Source organism: Zasmidium cellare, assembly GCF_010093935.1.
Source record: "Zasmidium cellare ATCC 36951 unplaced genomic scaffold M409scaffold_31, whole genome shotgun sequence".
Lineage (NCBI taxonomy): Eukaryota > Fungi > Ascomycota > Dothideomycetes > Mycosphaerellales > Mycosphaerellaceae > Zasmidium > Zasmidium cellare.
Window position 1 is genome coordinate 219,616 of NW_022986975.1, and position 24,754 is coordinate 244,369.

At 53.1% G+C, this 24,754-nt stretch overlaps 13 protein-coding genes across 13 annotated transcripts; 7 read left to right on the forward strand and 6 right to left on the reverse strand.

The window, feature by feature from the left end:
* Window positions 1-61: 61 nt before the first annotated feature.
* M409DRAFT_26331 (uncharacterized protein) lies at window positions 62-832 on the forward strand (the record flags this gene model as incomplete). Its single annotated transcript, XM_033808062.1, has 3 exons — window positions 62-179; window positions 233-307; window positions 369-832. The coding sequence occupies 3 exons, from the start codon at window positions 62-64 to the stop codon at window positions 830-832; spliced, it is 657 nt and encodes a 218-aa protein (XP_033664179.1).
* Window positions 833-1,097: 265 nt separating this feature from the next.
* On the forward strand, window positions 1,098-1,754 carry M409DRAFT_26332 (uncharacterized protein; the record flags this gene model as incomplete). Its single annotated transcript, XM_033808063.1, has 1 exon — window positions 1,098-1,754. One exon carries the CDS (start codon window positions 1,098-1,100, stop codon window positions 1,752-1,754), a length of 657 nt encoding a protein of 218 aa, XP_033664180.1.
* Window positions 1,755-2,259: 505 nt separating this feature from the next.
* On the forward strand, window positions 2,260-3,144 carry M409DRAFT_57580 (uncharacterized protein; the record flags this gene model as incomplete). Its single annotated transcript, XM_033813672.1, has 1 exon — window positions 2,260-3,144. The coding sequence occupies one exon, from the start codon at window positions 2,260-2,262 to the stop codon at window positions 3,142-3,144; it is 885 nt and encodes a 294-aa protein (XP_033664181.1).
* Window positions 3,145-3,351: 207 nt separating this feature from the next.
* M409DRAFT_26334 (uncharacterized protein) lies at window positions 3,352-4,572 on the reverse strand (the record flags this gene model as incomplete). The annotated part of the gene is made up of 1 exon (XM_033808064.1): window positions 3,352-4,572. The coding sequence occupies one exon, from the start codon at window positions 4,570-4,572 to the stop codon at window positions 3,352-3,354; it is 1,221 nt and encodes a 406-aa protein (XP_033664182.1).
* A 725-nt stretch (window positions 4,573-5,297) lies between these two features.
* M409DRAFT_57582 (uncharacterized protein) lies at window positions 5,298-6,649 on the forward strand (the record flags this gene model as incomplete). The annotated part of the gene is made up of 2 exons (XM_033813673.1): window positions 5,298-5,358; window positions 5,403-6,649. 2 exons carry the CDS (start codon window positions 5,298-5,300, stop codon window positions 6,647-6,649), a joined length of 1,308 nt encoding a protein of 435 aa, XP_033664183.1.
* A 714-nt stretch (window positions 6,650-7,363) lies between these two features.
* On the reverse strand, window positions 7,364-9,416 carry M409DRAFT_26336 (uncharacterized protein; the record flags this gene model as incomplete). The annotated part of the gene is made up of 2 exons (XM_033808065.1): window positions 7,364-9,257; window positions 9,304-9,416. 2 exons carry the CDS (start codon window positions 9,414-9,416, stop codon window positions 7,364-7,366), a joined length of 2,007 nt encoding a protein of 668 aa, XP_033664184.1.
* Window positions 9,417-10,822: 1,406 nt separating this feature from the next.
* Window positions 10,823-12,505, reverse strand: M409DRAFT_57584 (uncharacterized protein; the record flags this gene model as incomplete). The annotated part of the gene is made up of 3 exons (XM_033813674.1): window positions 10,823-11,930; window positions 11,979-12,122; window positions 12,327-12,505. The coding sequence occupies 3 exons, from the start codon at window positions 12,503-12,505 to the stop codon at window positions 10,823-10,825; spliced, it is 1,431 nt and encodes a 476-aa protein (XP_033664185.1).
* A 373-nt stretch (window positions 12,506-12,878) lies between these two features.
* Window positions 12,879-13,780, forward strand: M409DRAFT_57585 (uncharacterized protein; the record flags this gene model as incomplete). The annotated part of the gene is made up of 4 exons (XM_033813675.1): window positions 12,879-12,936; window positions 12,979-13,151; window positions 13,215-13,442; window positions 13,526-13,780. The coding sequence occupies 4 exons, from the start codon at window positions 12,879-12,881 to the stop codon at window positions 13,778-13,780; spliced, it is 714 nt and encodes a 237-aa protein (XP_033664186.1).
* A 154-nt stretch (window positions 13,781-13,934) lies between these two features.
* M409DRAFT_68577 (uncharacterized protein) lies at window positions 13,935-15,276 on the reverse strand (the record flags this gene model as incomplete). Its single annotated transcript, XM_033817903.1, has 4 exons — window positions 13,935-14,668; window positions 14,717-14,789; window positions 14,841-15,091; window positions 15,150-15,276. 4 exons carry the CDS (start codon window positions 15,274-15,276, stop codon window positions 13,935-13,937), a joined length of 1,185 nt encoding a protein of 394 aa, XP_033664187.1.
* Window positions 15,277-15,862: 586 nt separating this feature from the next.
* Window positions 15,863-19,057, forward strand: M409DRAFT_57586 (uncharacterized protein; the record flags this gene model as incomplete). Its single annotated transcript, XM_033813676.1, has 7 exons — window positions 15,863-15,909; window positions 15,965-16,074; window positions 16,104-16,474; window positions 16,534-16,873; window positions 16,925-17,512; window positions 17,565-18,879; window positions 18,979-19,057. The coding sequence occupies 7 exons, from the start codon at window positions 15,863-15,865 to the stop codon at window positions 19,055-19,057; spliced, it is 2,850 nt and encodes a 949-aa protein (XP_033664188.1).
* Window positions 19,058-19,468: 411 nt separating this feature from the next.
* On the reverse strand, window positions 19,469-21,601 carry M409DRAFT_26339 (uncharacterized protein; the record flags this gene model as incomplete). The annotated part of the gene is made up of 1 exon (XM_033808066.1): window positions 19,469-21,601. The coding sequence occupies one exon, from the start codon at window positions 21,599-21,601 to the stop codon at window positions 19,469-19,471; it is 2,133 nt and encodes a 710-aa protein (XP_033664189.1).
* An 874-nt stretch (window positions 21,602-22,475) lies between these two features.
* Window positions 22,476-22,778, forward strand: M409DRAFT_57588 (uncharacterized protein; the record flags this gene model as incomplete). The annotated part of the gene is made up of 1 exon (XM_033813677.1): window positions 22,476-22,778. The coding sequence occupies one exon, from the start codon at window positions 22,476-22,478 to the stop codon at window positions 22,776-22,778; it is 303 nt and encodes a 100-aa protein (XP_033664190.1).
* Window positions 22,779-23,299: 521 nt separating this feature from the next.
* Window positions 23,300-24,299, reverse strand: M409DRAFT_26340 (uncharacterized protein; the record flags this gene model as incomplete). The annotated part of the gene is made up of 4 exons (XM_033808067.1): window positions 23,300-23,500; window positions 23,553-24,062; window positions 24,119-24,199; window positions 24,294-24,299. 4 exons carry the CDS (start codon window positions 24,297-24,299, stop codon window positions 23,300-23,302), a joined length of 798 nt encoding a protein of 265 aa, XP_033664191.1.
* Window positions 24,300-24,754: the final 455 nt, after the last annotated feature.

Sequence of the window (24,754 nt, forward strand, 5' to 3'; positions counted from 1 at the left end):
ATTTTACACTCAACTGGTTTGAGCTTTCTTACTGTACTGCAAATTCACAAAAACGTTCCAAATGGCGAAGAAGATCAGCAAGCCTGTCAAGCCTGTCAAGCCTGTCTCAAAGCCGAGGATTGACTCCAGGCGAGAATACAGGACGGTTGATAACGAGCAAGAATCTGAGGGCTCTAGACGTGAGTGAGAAGTTTATTTACTGTTTCTCTACTGGTGTGCTGACGTTTAAAAGGTAGCAAGCTGATTCAGGAGAGAGACGAAGAGCTCTGGCTCAACAAAAGGTTTACATCGAAGGGTAATGTCGTAGGTAAGTAATCCGAGACTTTGTAGATCTTGCATAAAGGCCAAAGACTGATCCTCGAAATAAGGCTGGTACCTCGCACCGGCAGCCCAAGAGCCTTTCTGGAGAAGTCGCAAGATCCGGGCAAAAGGATCTACCGTCAAGCCGACTGTCACCAACAAGCAGCGACAGATCTACGAAGAAGTGAAATTGGCTCGCATCAGGAATGACCCCTACATCACACAGGGGCAGATGGCTTCTTGCGTGCAACTCTTCGAGAAACCTGGTCCAACCCCTCAAGAGCTATTTGAAGCAGCCAAAAGGAGGGAGCAGGCTTCCGCTGAGCTAGCGAAAATCCTCGATACGTTGAAGCAAGTGCCTGCTCAGCAAAGTGAACATGCGAATGAAGAAGAATCTGCTGCTCCCAAGGACGACGATGCTGCGGCGAAGAAGTATGCGGCGGCTCAGGTGATTAGGAAGGAAATGCGGGAGGAAGGAAAACATGGCGGCTCGCTTTGGCAACCGGCTGGGCAAGATCAATATTACATGTAGACCTTCAGACTTGGTGAGCATTAGCTTCTTCGTTGACTGACACATGCTCTCCATGGCGCTAGCATCAAGTAAGGAAAGTCACGTTGCACTTCACTCGAGTGAGCAAGTCCCGTAAGCTCTATCATATGCGTTCGTCTTCACTTCACACTGACAGCTATATAAGTGCTGCCATTTTTCCAACCTTCTTCCCTCATACAACACACCCTCAAGTACTCTACCAACGACATTCAACACTCTTCAAACTACAACATCCTCATCACCAATCATGAAGCTCTTCTCCACCATCTCCATGATGGCTCTGGCCATCATCGCCAGCACCACCGTCTCCGCCGGTATCATCAAGGACCGGAACCCCTCGGGCGCCGAGCACGAATTCTCCACCGCAGTCCGCTCCATCTCTCACGACCACATTCCAACCGGCGAAGACATCGCAACCGCTAAGGCTGGTGTTTTGCAAGACACCGATAATGCTCCTGCAGTCACCACCTACATTACTACAGCCACTTTCTCCACGACCAGCTCTCCGACCGCCACCAACGAGATTTCTACTGCCAATGCCATCCCCACGACCGACGAGATCTCCATCCTCAACAGCACCGTCGTACGTGCCAACCTGAATCCACCCCGCCGCATCGTCCTTTGGCAATTCAAAGGCGACTCCTGCAACGGCGAGGGCAAAGTCGCCATCATCGACGGTCGCAACTACGGAGATCCTCTTTTCGAGGACTGCTTCCCCATCGATGACGATACGAACTTCTACAACCTCGAAGCCGCCGATGGTTGCGTGACCACAATGCAGACGGGAGAAATGTGTGCCATCTCCGTTGGCTTCGACTATTGGCTGCCCACCAATGTGTGCACGACTCTCGAGATTACTGGGAGGAAGGACGTCCATCTGTGGTATCGGTGCGATGGGAGATAGGGCGAGATGAAGTAGTGGATGACAAGGGAGTCGAGGCCGGAGGCTGGAGGCTGGAGAATTGGAAAATGAGACCACGACTACGAATAGCGACTGTTTTTGGTCCCAGTGATCGTTGGGTGTTCTCTTCACTCTGGGTATTCCTGGCGTGGAAGGACTCGAATATGGAACTGGCAAGCGATGAGTTTCCTTTTGTAATTTGAACAGAAAGCGGCATCAACTCTAGTGAAATTAAGTTTGTACCTATTCTACACGATCAGAAGATGAAATCAGAAATTCAGTATGCGTGCCTTCCTCATGTCGATTGCTCTGACGTCGTTGAACATGTGAACATGGCCCGTGCGCGCGGCTTTCCGAGCAGCGATTGCTTCAACGTCCACCTGCAAACACAACACTCTCCGAACAAATAGTCTCTGAGCGCAGACACACTGCATCACACAATATCCAACCACCAAGACGAGCACACCTTCACCTTCACCTCCACCAACTCGATCCACACCACACCACCATGAGGTTCTTTACCACGCTTCTGGCGCTCACTGCAGCTGCCACCGCGGCAGTTGTCAAGAGAGACATGTCCACGGCTGTCCACCTCCCCTTGGAGGTGTTCGACATCGCCAGCACGAAATCCAACCCAAGCATCGTCGCCAGACAGGAGCCACCATTTCAGACCAAGAACTTGCGCTACGCCGACATCTACCAGTCCAGCTCAGATGACTGCACCGCCGATCGCAAAATGCTTTCCTTCGATGGCGGCAAGTACGGCGAGCCGGAGCAGAAATTCTGCCAGGACTTCGACACCCAGAGCGTTCGCTCGTACACCATCGAATCGGGTACGGGATGCGGTGCGTACATTCAAGAGGGCACCTGCGAGACTGGAGATCCCCAGAAACTCCTGGAACTTGGTGGTGCTTGCGCTCAGGCGTTCACGGAGGAGGCTGCGCCGACTGCGCAGAGTCTCCTCGTGCTCTGCAATGCAGGCGCTGGCGACTTGGGAATTCCACCGAAGTCTCTCAAGGGCCGCGAGGAGGATTCAAATGCCATCTCCGAGCGCGGCGAACACGCCGTCTCCATCCCTCGAGCCGATCAGCGCTGGGTCAAGTACTGGCTCACGGACAACGACCAGTGCCAGACGACGCCTGACGACTCCGGCACCATCTACAGCGGCAACATGGGCGACAACTTCTCGGAGCAGTGTCAGACTCGCGATGCGCTGGGTGGTCCTACATGGGTTGACGTCTCGGATTCGCATGGATGCGACCTGTACATTCAGCAGGGCGACTGTGATGCTGCCGGATCGCTTCCACTGCCTCTTTCGCAGGGACAGTGCGTTCGGGTTTCGCCGGAGTGGGAGGGTAGCGTGTGGAGCTTGAAGGCAGTTTGCTCTGGTTGAGGACCGAAAGAGTGACAACACTTGAGTGAGAAGCTCTGAGAGTACGGCTCGGGTCCGGAGATGTTTGTGGTTTTCAGCAGAGATGCTCCAGCGAGATACGACAGTAGATCAATGAAATGAGCCTCTACCCAACAAGCATTCTACATCAAAATGTCGTCGAGTCTCATTCCAAACATTTACTGTCGTAGATACGTTCCTATTCTTTCCTCATCCCAACCTCAACGCCGTCGCAGCAATCTCTCTACGGATGTTCTCGTCTCGAGGTAGATAGACAGCCGCTACCCTCAGCAGTTTCCTCGCCTCGCTCTCATCTTCAAGCATCTTGCATGCGACCGCAGTTCGGTAGTAGATCTTTCCCATCTGGTCGGCAGCTGGGAAGCCGAGGACAGCTTCCTCCTCTGGAATGATGGTCATTCGATCATCCGCTCCCATGGCTTCTCGTAGCATGCTAATGCTTCTATGACCCCAAAAGCGACATTGATCCCACTCTTCCAGTTTGAGGTATGCCAAGCAGGTGTTCGCCACAAGTTGAACGCGGAGCAGTAGACGCTCTGCTTGGCCGTTCTTGCCAACGAAAGGCTCCTCGCGTAGTTCTCGGCCGAAGAAAGCATCGCCGTGAATATGTCTTTTCCTTCCTTTGATGACCACATGGATGGCGTGCCATGCTTGATTGTACAGTTCCAGCGCCTCGCGATACCGTCCCTCTTTCAGCTCGGCGTTTCCTTCGAGCTTGAGCCTGGTTGACTCGCGCAAGCAGTGCTCCGGGGAAAGATGTGGCTTCGATTGAAGTTCACGCAGCTCTTTCTCTATCGCCTGATATGGCTTTATGTCTCCGCCAACCACCGTCTCGTTGACATTCTTGACATCCCCGAAAGGCAGCAAGAGCCTGCGCTGCAACGCCTTGGTCATGCGTTTCTCTTCCCAATCAGGGGCGTATGGGTCCCTCAGCTGCAGTTCGAGTCGCAGATGCTCGTTCAGTCCAGGGTACGTAAGATCCGCATAGTGCCACATCCTGGTAAACTTCTCCAGATCATCAAGCAGTATGATAAAGCGCTGGATGTTCAGCTCTAACGACATATGATGCGGCGCATCAATCAGCACATTCATCGTGTGTCCTTCGAAGTTGTATGCTCGATCTTTGTTCACCACGATGGGTACATGTCCCTCCAACTGTACATGTTGCTGGGTTTCTGCCCATGGTGTCTCGATGCGAACGAAGGTGTTTAGTTCTCGGAAGACCTTGCGCGATTCCAGGTAGATCTGGCGGTTGATTCGGAAGAGGACGAGCGCTGGCTTGAAGTCATACGAGGTGTATTCGTCTTCGTGGTAGCGGCGATTTGCGTTCGGATGTAGGATGAGGCGGTAGATCTCCTCGCGGATCTCGGGTGGCAGCGTAAGGAGGTTGAGCGTTTGTTCTGTCTCGGCCATGGCTTGTCGGATGGTATAATAGTGACAGATGAGGTTCCGAAGACAGCCCTTGAGTGTTGCTGGGATGTCTCGACGATGTCGTAGGAAGTGCCAGACGCTCGGTAAATCTGACTCCAGGCCGTTGGGCCGGTTCCGCGTCCCTGATCGGGACTAGCGCAAAGTTTGTGTTGACCTCACGCTTTCCTTTCCAGATTACCCTGTGCTTTCACACTGTATGAGCCCAAAGCACTTCTCGAATTTGGTAAGGTTATACTGCACTGACAATGGCGATTGTCGCTTGGCTTCCATAACCAGCAAATGAAGATGTTCTGTTCGGTCGAAAGCGCCGTACAGCCTGCGTTTGTCTCTATCACGAACTGACTTCAAAGATGGACGCAATTTGATGTATCAAGGTCAATAACAAGAAGAACGTCAAGACTGAGCAGTCGTACAGGTGGGTTCTCCTAGTGATTACGCTGAGCGTTGGTTAAATCCACGGGTAAATCAATACTTTTCACATGTGCCTTATCACATGCTGCTGCATTGATTGCACGCACGTTAAACTTTCTTCACTTCATGTCAAGATGGTGGGTGATGCTCTCGAGTTTCCACCTATATAGACCCTTCGAAAAACATCAAAATCCGACCAACAACCAACAACCATCGACTTCCAACCTCTTCGCGCATTGATTGCCTCCACCACGTCTCAGGCGGAGATGTTAGCACAGCAGACGACAAACACCACCATGGAGTTGGCAGATGATCTTGAACAGTCTTATATCCTGCAAGATACTCCTGCGTCCAATGGTCAGTCTGTCTGCGCTTCGTGAAGTCTCTGCTGACCGTATCAGCCATCAGCTTATCGCCTCACATGGACGACAGGTTCACCGGTGAATGCAATCTGGCCGACGACAACAGTACGACTACGGCGCACGACCATATATCCTCCGGTGGCAATGGTCTCTTCGTCAGCGATGAAGACTTCTTATCAGACAGGAACAGTCCGACTCGCCATGACAGCCCGATGTCACCACCCGATCCGGATATTATCATGGACGACGCTCTGTCCAACATCTCGTTAAACTCAGGTGCCATAGACGTGACCGCCCTCAAGCAACTTGCACGAAAGGAATTCAGCTCGCAGACATGCCCGTACTTCCTGCTGTCATCCCACGTTGAGCTGTCCCACAGCGCTCTCAACCTCGGTCTGCCGGAGTTTCTGACTCGCTCGCCACGTTACCTGAGAGTCAATGACTTACCCGGGGCCTACACTGATTACGACTTTATCCACTTCAAGACCGACACAACCGATGAGATCTACACGCGCCAAGTCCTCCACTACGAGATAGCACATGCATCCCACAGACAGACCGCGGCAGAGGCGCAAATCCGCGAGGAGGGATACACTGTGCTTTATGCGGTGAGTGATGCACAACTCACACTCCTTCTCGATCGACTGCAAGATAAGTCCGACAGCTACAGCGTCCACTACGACCCGGCGGATGCAGTCACCAAAGAAAACACGGTCAAAGAGCGTGGAGACGATGAATTCACGATTCATAGACATCAAGAGCTTAAGAATGGGTACTACATGCGGAAGATCACGGATGAGGCTGCTGTGAGAGCTTTCAAGTCTCTTACTGCCTCGTGCATCATGTTCTGCGTGGGAAGGAAGGTGCCGAAGGAGGTCAGCCCGCTGGATGAAGAGGTGCCAGAGAATGGCACTCAGGCCGGGGAGACGGCAGAGGATACGGCGGTGACGAACGTGGAGTCGACCGCAGCGGAGCAAGTCGCGACTACCAGCACGACAGATGCGCAGCCAGCGGCGCGTGGAGGCAGAAGAGCGGCAAAGCCGAAGAATAAGCAGAACGACGTGCCAGAAGTGAAGGACCTGCGCGACCCAAAGGACAGAGACTGGAAGTACCTCCCGTTCCAGGCCTGCGCGCTTTTCGAGGACAAGGTCGATCGCGATGGCGAGTTGGCGTTCGACACTCAAATCTGCTACTATCAGCTGCCCTTCGATGAGTTTCCAACGCAGCCTCCGAGCTTGGTGCGAGATGAGGCGTACGTGGAGGTGAGAAATGATGCGACGGGGTGACCAGACTGCTACCTATCTCTGTGTATGATAGTCATAGAATGAGATCAGAATTATCAAAAAGTACATCGATATTTTGAACAGGATGGATGCATCAAATCTGGTGCCTTTTTTGATGCGATGCGCGGATACTTCAGTTGGTGAACGATATTATCACCGAGCATGATGGGCATCAAGATGCCCGACTTGCCGGTCGTCGGGACAACATGCACAAGGCAGTCGCCGAAGAGAAAGCCAGTGAGCCATTATAACCCCGTTCAAATCTTATTCCATCACCACATCAGCCGAGACTGGTGTGGGAGGGACATGCAGCTGACAAAAAAACCCGAGGCACGAATGGCGCAATCGGAAAGCGTCTGACCAACATTGACGACAAACGACATCAAAGGTAAAACCCTGTAATTAGCGGTTTTCTCTAGAATCCTTCAAACGATTCTAGTTCTTTTTGATTTCTTTTCCCAAGGGCCCGGGTTCGAATCGTGGGCGTTGCAGTTGATTTGCAAATTTTGATGGTGTGGGGTTGGCGCTGGCTTCAGTCATCGATCGTTTGGGATTTTCCTGTTTATTGAAACAGTGGCAGTTTGGCCGACAATAAATTGTCTCTCATGCTGCCTCGCTACTTTTTCCCTTCGAGTTGCCAGATCCTCTGCGGCGAGTGTGCCGGACAGTTCATATTCAAAGACTTTCCTACAGGTGTTCAGGGTTGGGATCGCGCTGTCAAACGATAGCATCAATATCTCCATGAGCGAAAAACTTTTCCAGTTCTTTCAACTTGACATAGGCTTCAGGTACTCCTTTCAGCATGTTGAGTATCATCATATTGGGAAGGGGTACATCTGGCAGTTCGAACTCCCTCCTCAGCTCGAGGAGGTAGTACAACCTTGGCTTCGACATGAAGTTGCCGCTCTCGGCGGCTTGGATCTTCGAGGCCGTGAGGAAATGCACGAAGCAGCCAATTATGACCTTCTGATGGCGACCGTCGTAGTCCAAGGTTTGGTGGAGCGCTTTCAGCATCCTGTCTGAGCCTTTTTGGTGGGAGATCAAGTTGTCTATCTGGCCCACCATCTCAGCAAAGTATGTGCTGAATGGTCGGTTGGCTGGATGTTGGAAGAGGTCTTCGGGTCTACCACCACTGACTTGACTGCTGATCCGCTGTTGCAACAGTTCCTGTGCAAGTTTGCACTTTATCGGCGTGAAAGGGCAAGCTGCAACAGCCTCTAAGATGGCAGCGTGCCGTTGGCGGTCGTGGGATTCGAAAATATATTGTTCGGCTTTAAGGGATAGAAGTGTACTGACCACGGCAGCTTTCTGCTCCCAGCTGTGGTGATTCTCTTGGCGTAATACGTATTCGATTGGATTGAAGTCGTTTGCCACATTGGAGTCCCTCTTCATGAGAACTCTCAGCAGGTTGCTCACGTTGGGTCGTGGCATGAAGTTATCTCCACAGCCGTACAGAAGACATTGGGCGAGAGGTGTCCCATACTCCTGTAAACGACTCGCTTCGATCAGCCATCTGCCAAAGGCTTCACTGCGAGAGTGAAAGAATGCCAGGTGTGCCAGAGACTGACAATCGCATTTGGGGAGACCGAGGTCACTCAACGCTGCTGTAGGGCTCAGACCCCTTTTTATCAGTGCAGAAAGCAGGAGAAGGGCATCTTCCCACAAATTTGCGCTGCCTCCGTTTCGATGCCAGGCTTGAGCAAAGTGGAAGAGTAAACGATCCATCTCGCGAGGCGTACAAATAGCGCCGTGCTCAATGAGATAGCCCGCGATTCTGAACCATGCAGTCGTGTCTCCGTCATAGTTGGGATTCGCAGCAGCTAGTTGCATCATGACGAGGCCGAGAGGCATTGTGAGGGTGGCAACCGGATCTCTCTTGCCAGTACTTGCACAGGCGTTTGCATCAGCTCCCTGACGCAGCAAGTACTTGTAGATGGCCGGCAGAGCACGAGTCCGTATCGCGGTGTGCAACGGATAGTCGCCCTCAGAATTTGCGTGATTGACAGAAACGCCACTTCCCAAAACTGTCTCCAGTAATGGAATGCTTCTCGACGCAATCGCCAGTTCCACCACAGTCCTGCCCTGAGCATCTGTGTGATTGAGCTCATAACCACTCTCTACAACAAACTGACTGATCCTGCGGACCACTTCAAGCTGATGCTTGGTAGCCCAATTGGCCTGTTTGATTGCATAGTGAAGCAGGCTCTCGGAGCCATTTTCAAATTCGCAGCCCCGGAGTACAAAGGAGTAGTCAACTGACTGCCCCGAAAAGACAGAGTCCATGAGGATGTGGTAAATAGCTCGAAGATCCGTATAATCGATCTCGTCAACAGCCTGAACGTGGTGCGATCCGCTCCGCGGTAGTGAAAGGCCTGCGGACCTAGCGCACTGATCCGAAGGCGCTTGCCCTTGATCAAAAGATGGGCACTCGGATGGGTCCGTGTCATTTGGCCCAACGCGAAACTCTGTATGAAGTTGCGTGATATCGGTGATTCTGCGGACATCTTGCGACACTAGTAAGGTCGTGGATGGTCTTGATGTCTCGAGCGCCGCGTCAATGTCACACTGCCTGAGCTGCCATTGCTTCAACTTCGTTCGAAGTGATCGATCGCTGGCTATCGTTAGTAGAAGCTGACACGCTAAAGAGGATTTCGTACCTGACAGGAAAGTCTTGTTGCTTGAGATGCTTCCGAATGGTAGCCAACGAACAACGACGCAGCGCGAGATTCGAGATGTCAGTGTAAACAAGTCCCCAGTTCTTTTGGCGCATTGCATGTGGTTCACAGCCTTATATTCGCGGGAGAAGTGCTTGAGTATGACCGGGTGTCACGACCCTCTGCTGTTTGTGAGCCACGAAACCAAGGACGAGGCTGTCGGACGGGCAAGTGTGACTCTTTGTGTGCCAGGCTCGCATGGGAAACTATGATGAATGTAGTAATCGAACCCGCTGTGTTCGAGATCAATCGTCTTTGGGCAATCAACTGAAATTGACCAAGTCAGGTGCCATTGTCACACCTTGGGTGGTGGGCTAGTAATCTCTATAGGCCCGTAGCTCGGTCAACTGCATGAAGCTTGCACATGTGCCGCGTGGAGAAGGGACGCTAATGCAGCTCTACTGCATGCAGGTCAACTTTGTGAGAAAGCTGATGATAGATGATGATGATGTTCCCTCGACAAGTGCTGTTCATTCTGTCAAAGCAGTGTCGGCCGTGTGTATTGATGTAGTAGGCGGACCGAACCTTGAAAACGCCAGGCTATGGGATTGGTTCTCGAGTGTCACAAGGGAACAGAGGACCGTCCATTGTGCCCAACAGCCGTGCAGTCCGTGGCGTCTGTTGGGGCTGAGCGTCTGCACTGTGCTGCTCTGAATGCTCCTCGTGCATCAACAGAGCCGCATTTGCACCATGTGTGCAGTATGCTCGTGAGGCTTGCTATCATGACTGGATCGATCAAACTTGCAGATGCTGCCCAATCGATCATGCATTTGCACACGCTCGATCACTGAAGCTCTTGTAGCACTTTCGAGTTGGATCTCGGCGAGTTCACATTACGTTGCATCCGACAGGCTCTTCGATCCCGCCTCCACTGCTTTCGTTTCTGAAAGCATTGTAGAGGATCTTCTGAGAAATCGCAACATCCGGTAATCCATTTAGCTGTCTTGTGTGCACGAGTTTGATCAACATTTCCCTCGCATGAACGCCTTTCAGCGACTCATCGCTGAGAATGTCCTTGGTCACGACGTGCAAGACGCATAGGAAGAACGAGCGTATCACACGCTCGGGATGATGATGATTTCTCAAGGAAGCGTGTACGCGTCTTTCGATGTTGCCCATTGCATTAGCCTGGAAAGCAAGTAGGCGTACGTCTCGCATCATCTCAGGAAGACTTCCCGGGTCCTCGACTCCGTCTCTTCGAACTAGAATGAACTCTGCGATTGTATATCGAAACGGTGTCAAATGCCTGTAGAGTTGATAAACAAGCCTGGGGCGTCTTGACTAGCTGTCAAATCGAGACGAATTGGGATGTAATTGTCTGGAGGAGTGAGGCTTTGTGATCGCAGTGAGGGATTTGGAGCGCAACTTCTAGTAGGTATTCAGAAGGAGGAGACAGCGCATCAGTATCAATCGAATCTAGACGCTCAACAGCGGAGCGGAGCACTTCCCGAATGCTGGCATCTCATAGTCTGGCGGTATCAAGACAAAAAGGATCTAGGAGATCTTTCACGAGGGACCGAAGATGTTTTGCGGATTTGGTATTCCTGACGATGAACAAAGCCAGGGTTGGATTCGGCGAATGCAACGCAGCGAAGTCAAGCACTGACAGATATATGCAGCCGCGCCGGGATTTTGCCCATGATGGACAATTGATGCTACCAGGGTCGAGCCCAGCTTCCAAGTAGGTACGTAGCACGGTCTCTGCTGTCTCGAACAGCTGGGGTGAACCCGCTGAGACAATCCAATAATCGACGAAGATTCCAAGGATATCTTTAAGCTCATTCGTACTCCAGCCAGCTTCGTGTTCCAGCAGAGCACCCACGATCTCAAAATATGTCAAATAGCCTATGTGCGCAGCGGGTCGTAGCTGGCCCGAATCGCTCGCGAGCCATTCTAAGGCCGTTCTGAACTTTTCCGTTGTGGGTAGGCAAGTGTTCGGATCTGCTCCTCTTCTGAGCAAAAGGTGCAACGTAGCAGGTGAGGCGGCGGTTTTAAGTGCGATGTGGAGTAGCGTGTATCCCTGACTGTCTGTTTGGTTCACGTCCGCACAATGGTCCAGAAGGAGTCTCGTCAAGGAGGAAGAGTCTTTGCGTATAGCGAGTTCGAGAGCCGTCCGGCCTTCTCGGTCTCTGGTATCTACATCAATCTCGTGGTCGTGGATGTGGAGAAGCAAACGCTCTATAAGTGTGGTGTTTTCCTCCGAGTCTGGCTCTTTGACGGCGAAATGAAGTATGCTCGTCGTCCCGTCTACAAAGTCATGAAGAATTAAAACTTCTTCTTGCCAAGAACGTTCAGGATTGGAACTCCGAATCTGAATGTACAGGCGAAGCTGAATGTACAGGTCTTCAAGCGACCTATGTTCGCCAGTTATTCCTTGCACCTGTCCAGAGACAGACGGTGAGGACAAGTGAGCATTGCCAAAACGCAGAGATCGGTCGGTCCCAGGTGATGAAGATCTGTTCGAGCCAGACACAGCATTAGTGAAGGAATGCTGAGTAGTATTCTGGGCAGAAGCAGTGTCTGAGCGCTTCACCTTCCAGGCTTTTAATTTCAGTCGGAATGCTCTGATTCTGTGCATGATCAGTAGAGATCGAGAAGAGGGCCGAATGTGACCTTACGAAGCCTCAAAGTGTCGTTGTCTACACAGTGTCTTTCTGATGTGTTCAAGCGAGTGGCCTTCACCATAGAGCCTGCAGATCTCTTCCCGAACTTCATCCCATGTCTTCGTCATGTTGCGCGTGCAGCCGGATGGCCGTAAGAGCCTTTGTATAGCTCAAAGCATGCATGGATAATCTTTGTGGCTGAAGAGATCGACTCGATAGCAATGAACAGTGAAGCTTTTCGGACGGCGAGTTCTGTCTGGTGGCGAGAGAAACCGGCAGCGAGAAAAGCGAACGGATCGAATAGGCGCCGAGCGTGACCGATGGTGTCCCTATGTTCTGTTTAAACCAAGAGAGGCCGCCCACCAGCGGCGCAATGAGGAAACTCTGTGCGAGGCACCCGGGGGCCAGCTGTTGGTGTGGGGGCCTACCACAACGTGACGTACCGCAGCCACAGGTCGCTTGGCCATGGGTGCAACACAACCAAGGCCGACGTAATTGCACTGTGAATTTGTGAGGTTTTGATGGCTTCGATCACAGATCATGGTTGTGTTGGCCAAAATAAGAGCTGCCAGCGGCGTCAGTACGTCGCCTTACGCTAGTGCTGCATGCAGCAGCAGCGGTGGCGAAGCAGCATGCAGCACTATTCATACATGTACCCAGCGGTCCTGGAACCGTTTGCTTCTAGGGGGCACAGCGACAGGCGGCCCACGCAGCTGAGCATCGGTTAGGCGCCGCGCTTTTACACCGTGCAAATGTAAGGTTAGGGTTATACGACAGCGACCCGGCTGACATTTAGCCAAACCGTCCCGCAGCCTTTGCACAGTGCAATCTGGGCGTATTGTCGATGCGAAACGCTGTCTCGCCACCCCGATCTGCCGATCCTGCATTTCTCGCAACCTCGCGCAAGCTCCGGCCATGGTTATTGCACAGTGCAATTGTCTTTCTGTGTGCGATCCGTTGACTGATTCTGGATGTCGGTCTGCACTCACGAATCTTTGACGATGAACATTCGCAGCATCCGTCATCCCCTTGCGCCCTTGCACACTTTTTGCACCATGGAAGCTGGATCGTCCACTTGGTCTGCCGCCTCCGTATTGGCCGTGGACTGCTATCAGATTTCGTCCCTCCAATTTGCACTGCGCAAATGTCTATATACATAATGACCGTCGTCCACTTCCTGTTGTTGTTGTGAGTCCAGTCTCGTTTTCCTAGGTTCCTGGTTCATTTCCACGTCGCTGCTACACTCCACAGACCTGGGTCAAGACCCTGTGTCAAGACGTCCTTCACCAAGGGAAGCAGGGGTTTCTGGATCCGTTCAACACTTCTATCCCACTTCAACAGCATATGCCTCTTCGCGAAGAGCATTCGACTCCAAGGTGTCCTCGCCTGCCTGAAACCGCGCAGAGTGTGCTTGTATCCTTCAATCTTCAATCAACAGACAAGGAAGGTATTGGGAAAGACCCCCAACATGCCTTCATCGTGAGTACTCCTGTCGTAGGAGTGAGGTCCAGACTGCTGACTTCACCAGCACCAAAGCAAGCTGCGGCTGTGACTCCACGCAGACGCGATCGACAGCCCGCTACCAAAACATATCGTCTGCAGGACAATCATCGGGAGTTCCTTTGACGGAATCGAACCTAGCCGCGCACAACGCCCAAGTCCAGGCACGGGACTCTCCTCTGCGCCGTTGGTACTCCTCGACAGATGACACAATCTTTCAAGCCAGAGACGGGTATGGGTGGGCTCGACTCGTCGAAAGTGATCCTCTTGCGGCGGAGATCGATGCAATCCTGAGAGAGAGGGGCCAGAAGAAGTGACTGAGGTCTGTGTAAGAGGTGGATTCGAAGGAGCCAGTCTTGATGTCTGAATCTCCTATAAGCGTTAGTCGATTTGGCTGGCTGAATTAGCAAAGAAGCTTCGGGTGATCATGGCAATAGTTGTCCTTGCCATTCAGCAGTGTATCTGTAATGTTCAATTGGCTTTGCGGCGCTCAATCTTCTGTGAGATGACCTTCACCATCCTTCTCAGCCCACTTTGTCTCTCCTCCTGCTTGTTACACAAGAAGAGCTTGACAACTGGCCATGCATGGATCCAGCCTTCCTCTTCGTGTTCGCTCACTTGAACGTCAGCTTTCTTCAACTGAGCGATCAAGTCTTTCGTCTCGGGCGCGAAGACCTCTTCCGATCCGTATATGAAATACCAGCCTTGGCTTGGTGATGCGCGCCGCCACCAGCTTATATCCTTGCATCGACCTGGCGAGACCAATGCGTTGTCTTGTGAACCATTGTCGCCGATGTATTGAGATCCGTAGAGGTGTAGGCTTTCAGCGTTGAGGTAGTCAGATGGTGTGTTTTTGTTCTTTGATGAGATGATCGTTGCCCACGGCGAAATGATGACGGCCAGGCCAGGCATCTTGTTCTTCAGTGAAGAGTAGCCAGAGACGCAAAGCATGAGACTCAAGATGAGAGTAGCTCCTGCAGAATCTCCACTCACAAGTATCTGAGAAGGATCGTCGACCAACGATAGTACGTACTTGTACCCGCTAAGCGCCTCTTGTACTTGAGTAGGGTAGGTCGCCTCGGGAACGAGAGTGTATTCCAACGCAAAGAGCGCGGGGTTGTCGTAGCCAACCTCTTTGAGTAGAGTCAGCCAGACCATGAGAAACTCGAGGTAGAAGTACGATGAGCCCATCGAAAATCCGCCACCTGCCATTGTCAGTAATCCTCGACCATATTCCAGCAAGTTGATGATACCATGGCAGTAGTACAGAACAATATCTGGTCTTCGAGAGCTATCATCGATGGCGTAAATGCCCTTCACGCCTTCCTACTGATCGTTAGCCTCAGTGGCCAGAAGCCAGACATGGATTCGTCATACCCTGTTGACTTCGCGCCAATAGATGGGGCTCTTCCAGATACCATGCCGCAACATTCGAAACTTCATAAACGGCAAAGCCACCCATTTCGAGAAGAATACCTTCCCGATGGCTGCAGGGATGTCCGCAAACGCATATCGAACGCATCGAATGACAACATCCTGGAACAACGTGGCACGTTGCACAAACGGCGATTGTTGTTGCTTTTTGCTGAGATAGCGCTCACGTACGAGCTGGTAGGGCATTCGAACTACTGATAGATGAAAGTCAGCGGGCTATCCTTCCATATGCCATCTGAATGGGCAACAAACATAGAAACGGTAATGCCGTAAGACCACATATTGCCGTCCTGAAAAAGCCGACGTGAATGATCAACTGCGGCGCAAGGAACAGGAGAAAGACGAAGCAGTCCACCCATGCAATTTGGCCGAGAATCATTGTAACGACAGGATGTAAGGAACGAGATGGGAAAGTGAAGAAGAGGTGACGTTGATAATGGCTGGAAGAAAGCTTATTTTAGACCCGAGGAGGCCAATGCGTTTGATCTAAGACAAGGAAGGCGGCTCCATAGCATTGGGAGGCAGAATTTAATCAGAAACAGATGTCATCCCCATAATCAAGGCATTAGCTTGATCAGATACTGGTAATCAATTCTTGTCCATCAAGTTCAAAGAATTGTAGAGTTGTACAGAAGTGCTGAAGGTGGAGTCATCCGGCAGCGTCACGTGGAAATAAGGTTTCGCTTAGACGGCCGAAGTCTTCCCGGCTCTGCGAAGAAACAGCAGTCGCGTGCAAGTCAGTCTGATCCTCCAGCCAAACCACCACCTTTGCGACACCACGAATTACTACCACCGACACCATCGGTATTCCACGTCGCAAGTGTCGCCTCACCCTTCACCGTCACCACCTCGATCGATGACAGCAAACGCCGCGACTTTGCCCGCATAAGCTGCGGCGACCTTTCTTGCCCGCCAGCGGCAGCTCCATCCTCCTCTCACCACACCCTCCACCAATAGCCACCACCATGGCGAGCACCGCACCGCTCGACGCGGCTTCTCTGGAGCTGGCACGGTCAGTGAAGATGCGACGATCGTAGTAGTTGACAGCGAGACTGACGAGCAAACAGCTCCTTGCCGATCGAGTCGATCCCAGAGAGACTGCGCTGCGTGACATGTGATAAGCTGGCCTTCCATGCCATGAAGCTGCCATGCTGCGACAACAACATCTGCGGCGACTGTGAGTAACTGTGACATCTTCATCATAAGGTCCTGGTTCTGACTCGTCCACTGGCTACGACACTCTGAACACCACCGAATGCCCCCTATGCACTCACTCACCATTTTCCGCCGACACCTGCATCCCCGCGAAAGCTCTCCAGACGACGACCAAGGTTTTCATCAAGAACGAGCTCAAGAAGCGTGCCAACGAAAACAAGGCCAACGCAGCAAAGGCCGTGACCGAGACACCCACACTGCCAACGGCAGAATCTACAAACACCCCAACCCCAGCACCTCCTGCCACAGCAGTGCCTGCAGATCCAGAGGCTACCCCTGCCGTAGCTGACGGCAACCTCGAGGCTTCACAGGAGCCTACTGTGATCCCTGCTACTAACCTGGACGCAGCACCTACCACAGAGGTAAGACCATACCTGGAGTCATTGCATAATCCTGTTCACGTTCTAACGTCTGTGCATAGATCCCAGATGAATCCATGAACGGTGGTGGAGATGGCGAGGCTGCAGAGGCAGACCAGGACGATGAAGAGGATGACGATGACGATGTGGTAATTACGACCGAGCGACCTCCCACTGAGGACAAGCCACAGCAAGGAGAAGGGGAGGCGCAACAGAATGAAGAGCAAGGCGACTCATCAGAGCAGAATGTGCAGATGGACCAGCAGCAACAAAGCTTCGGCGTCGATCAGACTGCGAACGGTTTCGGCAATGGTAACTTCGGCAACATGAATATGAACATGAACGGGTTCAACCCGATGATGGGCATGCCTGGCTTCGGCATGGGTATGCCAAATATGATGGGTAAGTCGCACCAGAACAACCATTTCAAAACCACGCTGAGACGATCTCCAGGCATGATGGATCCATCGATGATGTTCAATGGCAACTTCGGCGGCATGGGCGATATTAGCGCTATGATGGGGATGGGCATGAACGGCATGGGAGGCGGCATGAACGGCATGGGCGACTTCAATGGAATGGGAGGTCCTGGTTTCTTTCCGAATCAAGGAAACTATATGCAATCAAATTACGGAAACGCTCACCGCCAGAACTTTTTCAATGATCGTGGCTACGGTCGTGGATATGGCCGAGGCTTCGGTAGGGGCCGTGGTAATCAATATGGCCGCGGCCGCGGCGGTTGGGGCTACCAGCAGCAACATCAGTACGGCCACAACCAGCAGTTCGGACAAAACCAGCCAGGTGGTCCGCAACAGAGTGGTGCCAATCCCATGGATGTGCCAAATCAGCGGCGTGGGTCTCCAAGTTACGAGGCTGGTAAAGGTGCTGATGGTGCCGCTGCGACTTCTGGAGACAGTCTGCCCAAGGCCGAGAACGGTGCGGATCCGGACGCCATGGATACTAACAACGCAGAGAACACTAATGTCGCAGATGAGAGCAAATTCGATGACGGCAATGCCGTGCCAGGCCAGGATTCACATGGTAAGTGATCTTTCTATCTTCTCTTTCAAACCCATACTAAGTACATGCCAAGATCCAAATGGCTCTGGCTATCAGAATGGAGGTTTTGAAGACGGCAACTTCGTCGCTGCCAACCAGTCTGGCATGCAAGACGGTTCCAACTTCGACGAGAGCAGGCAGGATCAGCAGCAGTTCGGCTACGGCCACAACGATTTCGCCGGTCGTGGAGGTTTCAGAGGACGAGGCGGTTTCTCGAGAGGTAGCGATGTCACCGAGCTCACGCCTGCCCCAGCACCGCCCGTCAATGCTCCAACTGGCCCAAAGGCTATGCGCCAAGGTCTACCCAATACTGGCTGGGCGAGTCGCGCAATGGCACAGAAGCCGACACCAACCCCTGCTCCTGAAGTGAAGGCCCCATCCCAGTCGGTAGAGCCGCGTGATGAGAGAATGCAAGACGGCCCGAATGGCGATCGCGGTAGATCACGCACTCCAGATGAGTACAAGCGTCGCAGCAGCAAGGGCAAAGACTACGACGACGAGGAGTACGAGTCAGATGAGACGTATGCCCGACGCAAGGAGCGAGAGAGACGCAAGCGCAAGGAGCGTGAGGGGCGCCATGAGGATGACCGCGATAGAGACGACGAGAAGTCGAGCAAGAAGTATCGTTCCCGATCTGAGTCCCGCACCGACGAGGGCTCTCGCCGCCGCCATCGAGACAAGGACGACGAGCATCGCTCATCTCGTTCCCACCGCGATCGTAGCAAGGACCGTCAACGACGACGTCATCGCTCCAGATCTCCAGCCAAGGACGGCGCTGAAGACGACGAATACTCGAGACGCAAGAGCAAGAGCGAGCGCTGCGATGCAGAATATGACGACGACAGCCACAAAGACTCTCGCCGCAGCCGCAAGCACTCCCGTCGTGAGGATGACTACACCGAAGACCGAAAGAACCGCTCCTCCAAGCACGAGCGTAGTGATCAGCGTGAAGCCGAGCGTGAACGCCCCCGCACCATCATCGAGCCACCCTCCGACGAACTCGGCTTCAAGATCAAGGGCTCCCGCTCCGCCAAAATGGCCCCTCCACCCTCCCGCGACCGCCGCAGCAGCGTGCAGAGCTCCAGCACACCCGTCACCTCCTCTGATCCCTACGCGGAAGAGCGCGCTCGCGCGACGCAAGACCGTGTCCTGAAGGAAGCTATGCGTCGGCAGTCTTCATCTACACTCGGCAAGCGCGGTCGTGATGGTGAGGAGGAGGCCTTCGAGGCGCCGAGGGGTCCGAAGGGTGATCGGGGTCGTGTGAAGAAGGGGCGGAAGGAGCGGCGGATCGGGTACAAGTATGAGGATGAGGTTGGTGGGGAGGATGAGCGGGAGGCGGGACGATGGAGGTAAGTGGTTTTGTGTGTATCCGGCGAGCGGGCAGAGCGGAGCGGAGTGAGGCAGAGCGAGTGGAGATGGATTGATGGATGGATATGTGTCGACAACAGCATTTGTATGCGCCTCTCTGAGGAAGGCAAGCATGGCTATGGCCTTCCAAAAGTCTTCGAAAAGGGAGGCGAGCGATGACTTATTCTCTGCACCGCCGACTGAGCATGGTGTACCGGCGTTTCTCGATGACTAGGGCAGCGACGGAGCAGGGAAGGAAAGGACAGCGAGCTTGCTATTCATTGCTTGCTTCCCTCAGAAAGGAAATGAGTCCTACTACTGCTGCTGATGTATGTACTAAGAAGATCGGGACTGCCAACTCTTTTCACAGGAAAAGGCGCCAATCACTACAAAACATAATGATTGTAAAAAAAGTAATGACTTTCAAATCCCATGTTCCACGTCTCTCATTCAGGGGTATGCGCGAGAAGTATCATGATCATTGATTCCGTGCATGTACTGTCATAAGCGTATCTGCAATATCTCTATCAAGACGCATAGCGATTTCCCCTTCATTCGCTATGCAGAAACAAGTATCATGCTCGCTATTTCTCATAAGACATGCGGTAACGAGGCGCCTCCGCTGAGGCCATCAGGCGCACTAGGTACTCCCTCTGAGCTTGTGACGCACCACTTCTCCTCGTCCCAGTTCGGTGGTCGCCAGAGAAACAAATCGAAAGCCTCTCGACTCCATGGGCCAACATCCTTCGGGGGCTCCGGCTCTTTCTCTCTCGTCTTGGCTGCTTTGCCAGGTGCTTGGAAGGGCCTGCTGAGCATGACTGTGGATGTCCCGTTGGACGTGACGTTGAGGCTGACCGATTTCTGCAGAGGCTTCTTCTGCTTGTATGTCTTTGATGGTACGTCAGGCTTGTTAGTTGCAGGTACGTTGTTGGTCTGCTTGCTGGCGGCGGCTGGTACTGGAGTCGTCTGTCGCGATCCCTTAGTAGGGGAAGGCGAAGGCGTATATCTCACAGGCGCCCCGGGCATTCGTTTGGGTCGGGAAGACTGAGCTGTGACGGACTCTGAAGCTACTCGTCTTAGAGTCCGAGGCTCTGGAGGGGGCGGTGAAGGAGGCTTGGTTGGTCGAGCTGTCGAAGGAGGCTTGGGCGTTCGCGATGGTACTATGGGAGCGGCAGGTGGCAGCATCATCTCGTCGAGTCGTCGAAGCTCTATCGCCGACCTCTCGTGAGTAGACTGCGATCGCCCTCCGTTGCCCTCGCCCTCGTCAGACTCATTTCCATCCGCCGTGCCATCATCACTTTCGATCTCGATCGGCGCTGGCTTTCCTTTGGACTGGAATCGTGCACTGCTCGTACTACCCTCTTTTTGATCGATTCTCGCCAAGCGAGCTTCGAGTTTCTCTTTGGCAGTCATAGGGCGATTCTGGGAGTGCTCGCGACCAGCGTCAAACGACGTGTTTGCCTGCCTTTCTGAGCTAGTTGAAGATATCCGCATTGGCTTCTTGGACACCTGCGCCTGACATAGAAGCATAGACTTCTTGGGTGCACTCGCAGCGAGGCGCAGCGTATGACCGGACTTACCGCTTGCAGGTTTCGAAGGTTGGGGATCAGATCTAGCATCCGGCTTAGGGTCAAGTCTGAGTCGTTCCGATGTGTCGCGGCCAGACTCTTCTCTCACTCTGGGAGGTGCCATTGTACGACTAGTTTCTTTAAGAGGTGAGTGTGGCCTGATCGGTGACTGCGCTCGTTTTCGTTCGTTCGCTCTTGACTTCGGACGTACAGTCTCTTTTGATGGTCGTGCAGGTGCAGGGGCATGCTGTGTTTGAAAAGCAGGCGAGCTTGATCGGCCAACCGCCTTGCAGGCATCTTTACGCTTGTCTTTAACAGGCGAAGATGGTACAAGAGCGTCGTCCGAAAAGCAGGGTAGAAAAGGGTCCCTCGAGTCTGCCGCATTGTTATCGTCGTCAGACAGTGTGATCACCTCTTTTGTGGCGAGCTTTTGTTGCCCAGCTTCTGAGGCAGCCTTCTTCTGCTTCTTCGCGGCATCGACCTTTCGCGCCCACAGAGGAGTTTCAAGCTGCTTCATCGGTTTTGCGGTATTGGTATTCCTTGTGACGCTCCATTCTGGAGCAGTCACCATGCGCTGTCTCTTTGGCGGTCTTCCATCCTCCCACTCTTCATTCTCGGTCCCTCCTTGTGCATGCCTATCTTCAAATGGCGACCTCTGCGGAAGCGCAGCCTTCCCAATCGGGCCCTTGGGAGTACCGAGTAGCGCGCCTAAAGATCGATGTTTCTGCGGTGCATTTCCCCGCGCAGGTGCCGTTCCATTTACAGGCCTCACCGTAGGTCTGACCACCGCAGGCTTTGTCATATTGACAGCCGTATCCTTCTTCCTGCTCTTTCTAAGCTCAGAGAGGTCGGTCTCGGTCTGTCCAATACTATCCCCAACTTCCACCATCACGCCGTTCCTCTCGAGTCGCAACTCGTCGCCCTCTTGCAGTGCATCGTCTTCCGTCCAGTGGCAGTCGCCAATGAGATTTCGAGGGACATCGTACACCATGACCCGCTTGTTGAAGGCGTGGTAGCGAAGGAAGCCATCCTGCCATTTCTTCGCCTTCTTCTTGACATCGTGGGTGTATAGGCAGTTGAACTCAAAGACAGGTGCGGTGTTCTGCGTCGGTGGAACTGAGAGGTCCGGCGTGCTGCGGTATACTGCTGCCGTCATCTCTCCTTGTCAGCCCTTTCATTGTGAGGTGGTGATCTTCGAAGATGAGATGGGAAGACGCGACGTCGGAGAGTGAACGCGCCTGCGAATTTAGGCTAAACTTTGATTGTTCACGCGAAAGCTTCATGATGTCACGGGATCTTGTCTGCTTGGACTTTTGGGGCATTCCATGCTTCTTCCTCTCTTCAAACATATCGCCATCTCGTCGAAATGGCATCTACCTTTTGCAAGAAGTTCATTATTCGAACCTGATTTCAACCTACTCGATGACGGAGATAAGGAGAGCAGCCGCGCATTCATCTTCGATGAGGCGGAGGCAGGACACGCCCAAGACATGCAATACTTCCTGACTGGAAGGATGATCGTTCATCGGACATGCATGGCGCAGCATTTCTTGACGGCGACGAAGAGGATGGAACGTTCACAGCCTCGACCTCTGTGTAGTCTCGACATGCTCTCCAAGCCTCCTTCTACACCCTTTGTCCAGCTTAAATTTCACCCCCATTCATCAAAGCACCTCATCACTCCCAATGAAAATGTCTAGACCCTATTGACCAGAATCTCTTGACTTCCCCAGCATCCTCATCTGATGACAAGCCCAAGAACATTTGCAAAAGACAAGACAAAAACTCAGCCACAAAAGCTGGTGAATCCAACAACTTACCCAGGCACCACCCACCCACCCACCAAAATCCCATCCTTGAACCTTCCCGCCGGACTATCGCGGCAAAATAGCTACCTACGGCACAGATAGCTGTACAACACACTTCCCATCTTCACACCGCCGTGTAACACAGCTAGCCTTTCCTCCAGCAAACAAACCCACATTTAAAGATTATCGAAAATTATCGAAACATGCTCAAGACCAGAAACCATGGGCAACACATTCTCAACACACAAGCACAATCACCACGCACGCATCCACAAATCCAGCAGCAACACCAGCACCACGCCCTCGGAAATCGAACTCCAGGACCTTGATCCCGCAACAACATATCGACGTCGGGATTCGGGCTGCTTCACTTCCTCCCACAAGACGTCTTCCTGGAGACATCAGCGACGCAAAACCAAAGCTGCGAAGAAGCGGAATTCGGGAATTCATGATTCTGCGGGTGGCGAGTATGAGAGTCGACGGAAGAGGATTGTGGCGATGATTAAGGATCCGACTTTTTGGTGAACTTTTGGGAGGACGGGGTTTGAAAGGGAAGAAACTTGGAATCAAGTGCGCTGGACACTCGCGAGTGGCTGGCCGTGCTTGGATATGAGGCCATGCCGAGACTACATTTCGCGACTACACGGGAGCTCACGACAAGATCATAGAGTCACGAACCACCCAAGCAACGCGAAAACTTGCGCAGGTGCTCAGTGTCGACCACGCCGCGGATGAGTGAGAACGCAAGACATGTTGCTGAGCATGGCTTGGTGGGATTTGAATCAGTGGCGAGACCAGTGAGGAGGAATCAATAGACGACTGCGAGACCTTTGCATCAGATTGGAAGGCATGTTGAAGAGGAAAGTGAGATGTGAGCAGCGAAAGTGATCTTCCTGCTGCGGGAGAGCAGCCGTGGTGAAAACGTAAATACGTGTGGTATCATTTCATCCAGACTAAAGTCCCAATCCCAGCATGCAGTGGACCGACTGCAGTTCGCTTCAGCGCCATACGCCTTTCTTATCTGTTGTTCAAGGTATGTCAAGCGCTTAAATCTTGATCTCACGCTCGGCGCGCTGCTTCTGCTTGCGCTCGCGGGCCTGGGCCTTGGCACCCATGATACCACCACCCCAGTGACGGCGGGACTCCTCGTTCTTGTCAAGGAAGCCCTCCTTGACGGCCTGGACGAGCTTGGAGAGCTCGTTCTTGTCCTCCTGGCGAACGTCGACAACGGCGAGAGCGGCGGCGGTCTTTAATAAGAGTTAGCAGATGGTTTCACTGGAGATGTTTCATGTCTCTTACCTTCTTGTGGACGACTGTGCCGAGACGGGCCTTGCCCTTCACTATGGCGTATGGGACACCCATCTTGCGGCAGAGAGCTGGCAAGAAGATGACGAGCTCAATTGGGTCAACGTCGTTGGGGATGAGAACAAGCTGGGGCTTCTTGGCCTCGATGAGGGCAACAACGTGGTTGAGACCGTACTTCACGGTGTATGGCTTCTTGCTGACATCCTCCTTCTTCTTGCCCTCAGAAACGGCGGTGGCCTCCTTGTGCAGACGCTCCTTCTTCTCAGGCTTGGTCTCTGGTCGATACTTGTTGAGGAACTTGAAGGTCTGGGCAGCAGTGTTGCGGTCGAGGGTGTTGGAGAACTGGGCGATCGCCGGGGGAACCTTCAAGCGCATGTTGAGGATCTTGCGCTGGCGTTGAAGGCGGACATACTCTGGCCACTTCACCATGCGCGAAAGGTTACGCTTGGGCTGGATGTCCTGGCCAATGCCATAGTTGCGTGGGCGGCGCTCGATGAGGGGGTTCTACCAATGCATCAATATTGCCGTCAATACTGCCTGAAGGATGGGACTGTACTCACCTTGGCCTGCTTCTTGCTCACACCGGCCTTGGTGGCCGGGAATGGCGCTGGAGCAGCCTTCTTGCTGCCGGCTTTTGGAGGCTGTCATTGAGAAGAACAGTCAGCGCTGTTGCTTCTCTAGAGAGACTGTGCTCGGCGCTGAAGCCTTATCGCAACAGCTCAAGCCATATGTCACACGCATCACTCCGCAGAGTATTGATGGTGGAAAATTCAGGTCATTGCTAATGCATGCCCGCCGTCTCGCATGTGCAGCGACAATGTTCGATCAGCGCGCAGAGGCAAATAGCTAGAATTAAGTAGGCGTCGTGACACTCACCATGTTGTCGAGTCGCTGGGCGAACGGAGGGATGAGAAGACAGTCGTTGGTTGTCGTCGACGACGTTCGCTACACCGAGCACAAAGTCTGGCAGACGAAGCTCGACTGAATCTGAAGTGGGAGACTGCCAAGCCCGCTAAAACGTTAGTCACGTGCGTGCGGCTCGAGCTTCAGCGTTCAGCGGCGGCTTGCTCGGCGGATGACGATGGGGAAGTCTCGCCGTGCTGCTGCTGATGACAAGCGGCCGCAACGAACGACGGACGCGCAACTCGACGAGGCAGCACCTTTCTTCGCCGCCACCAGCCCCGTCTCTCCCTCTC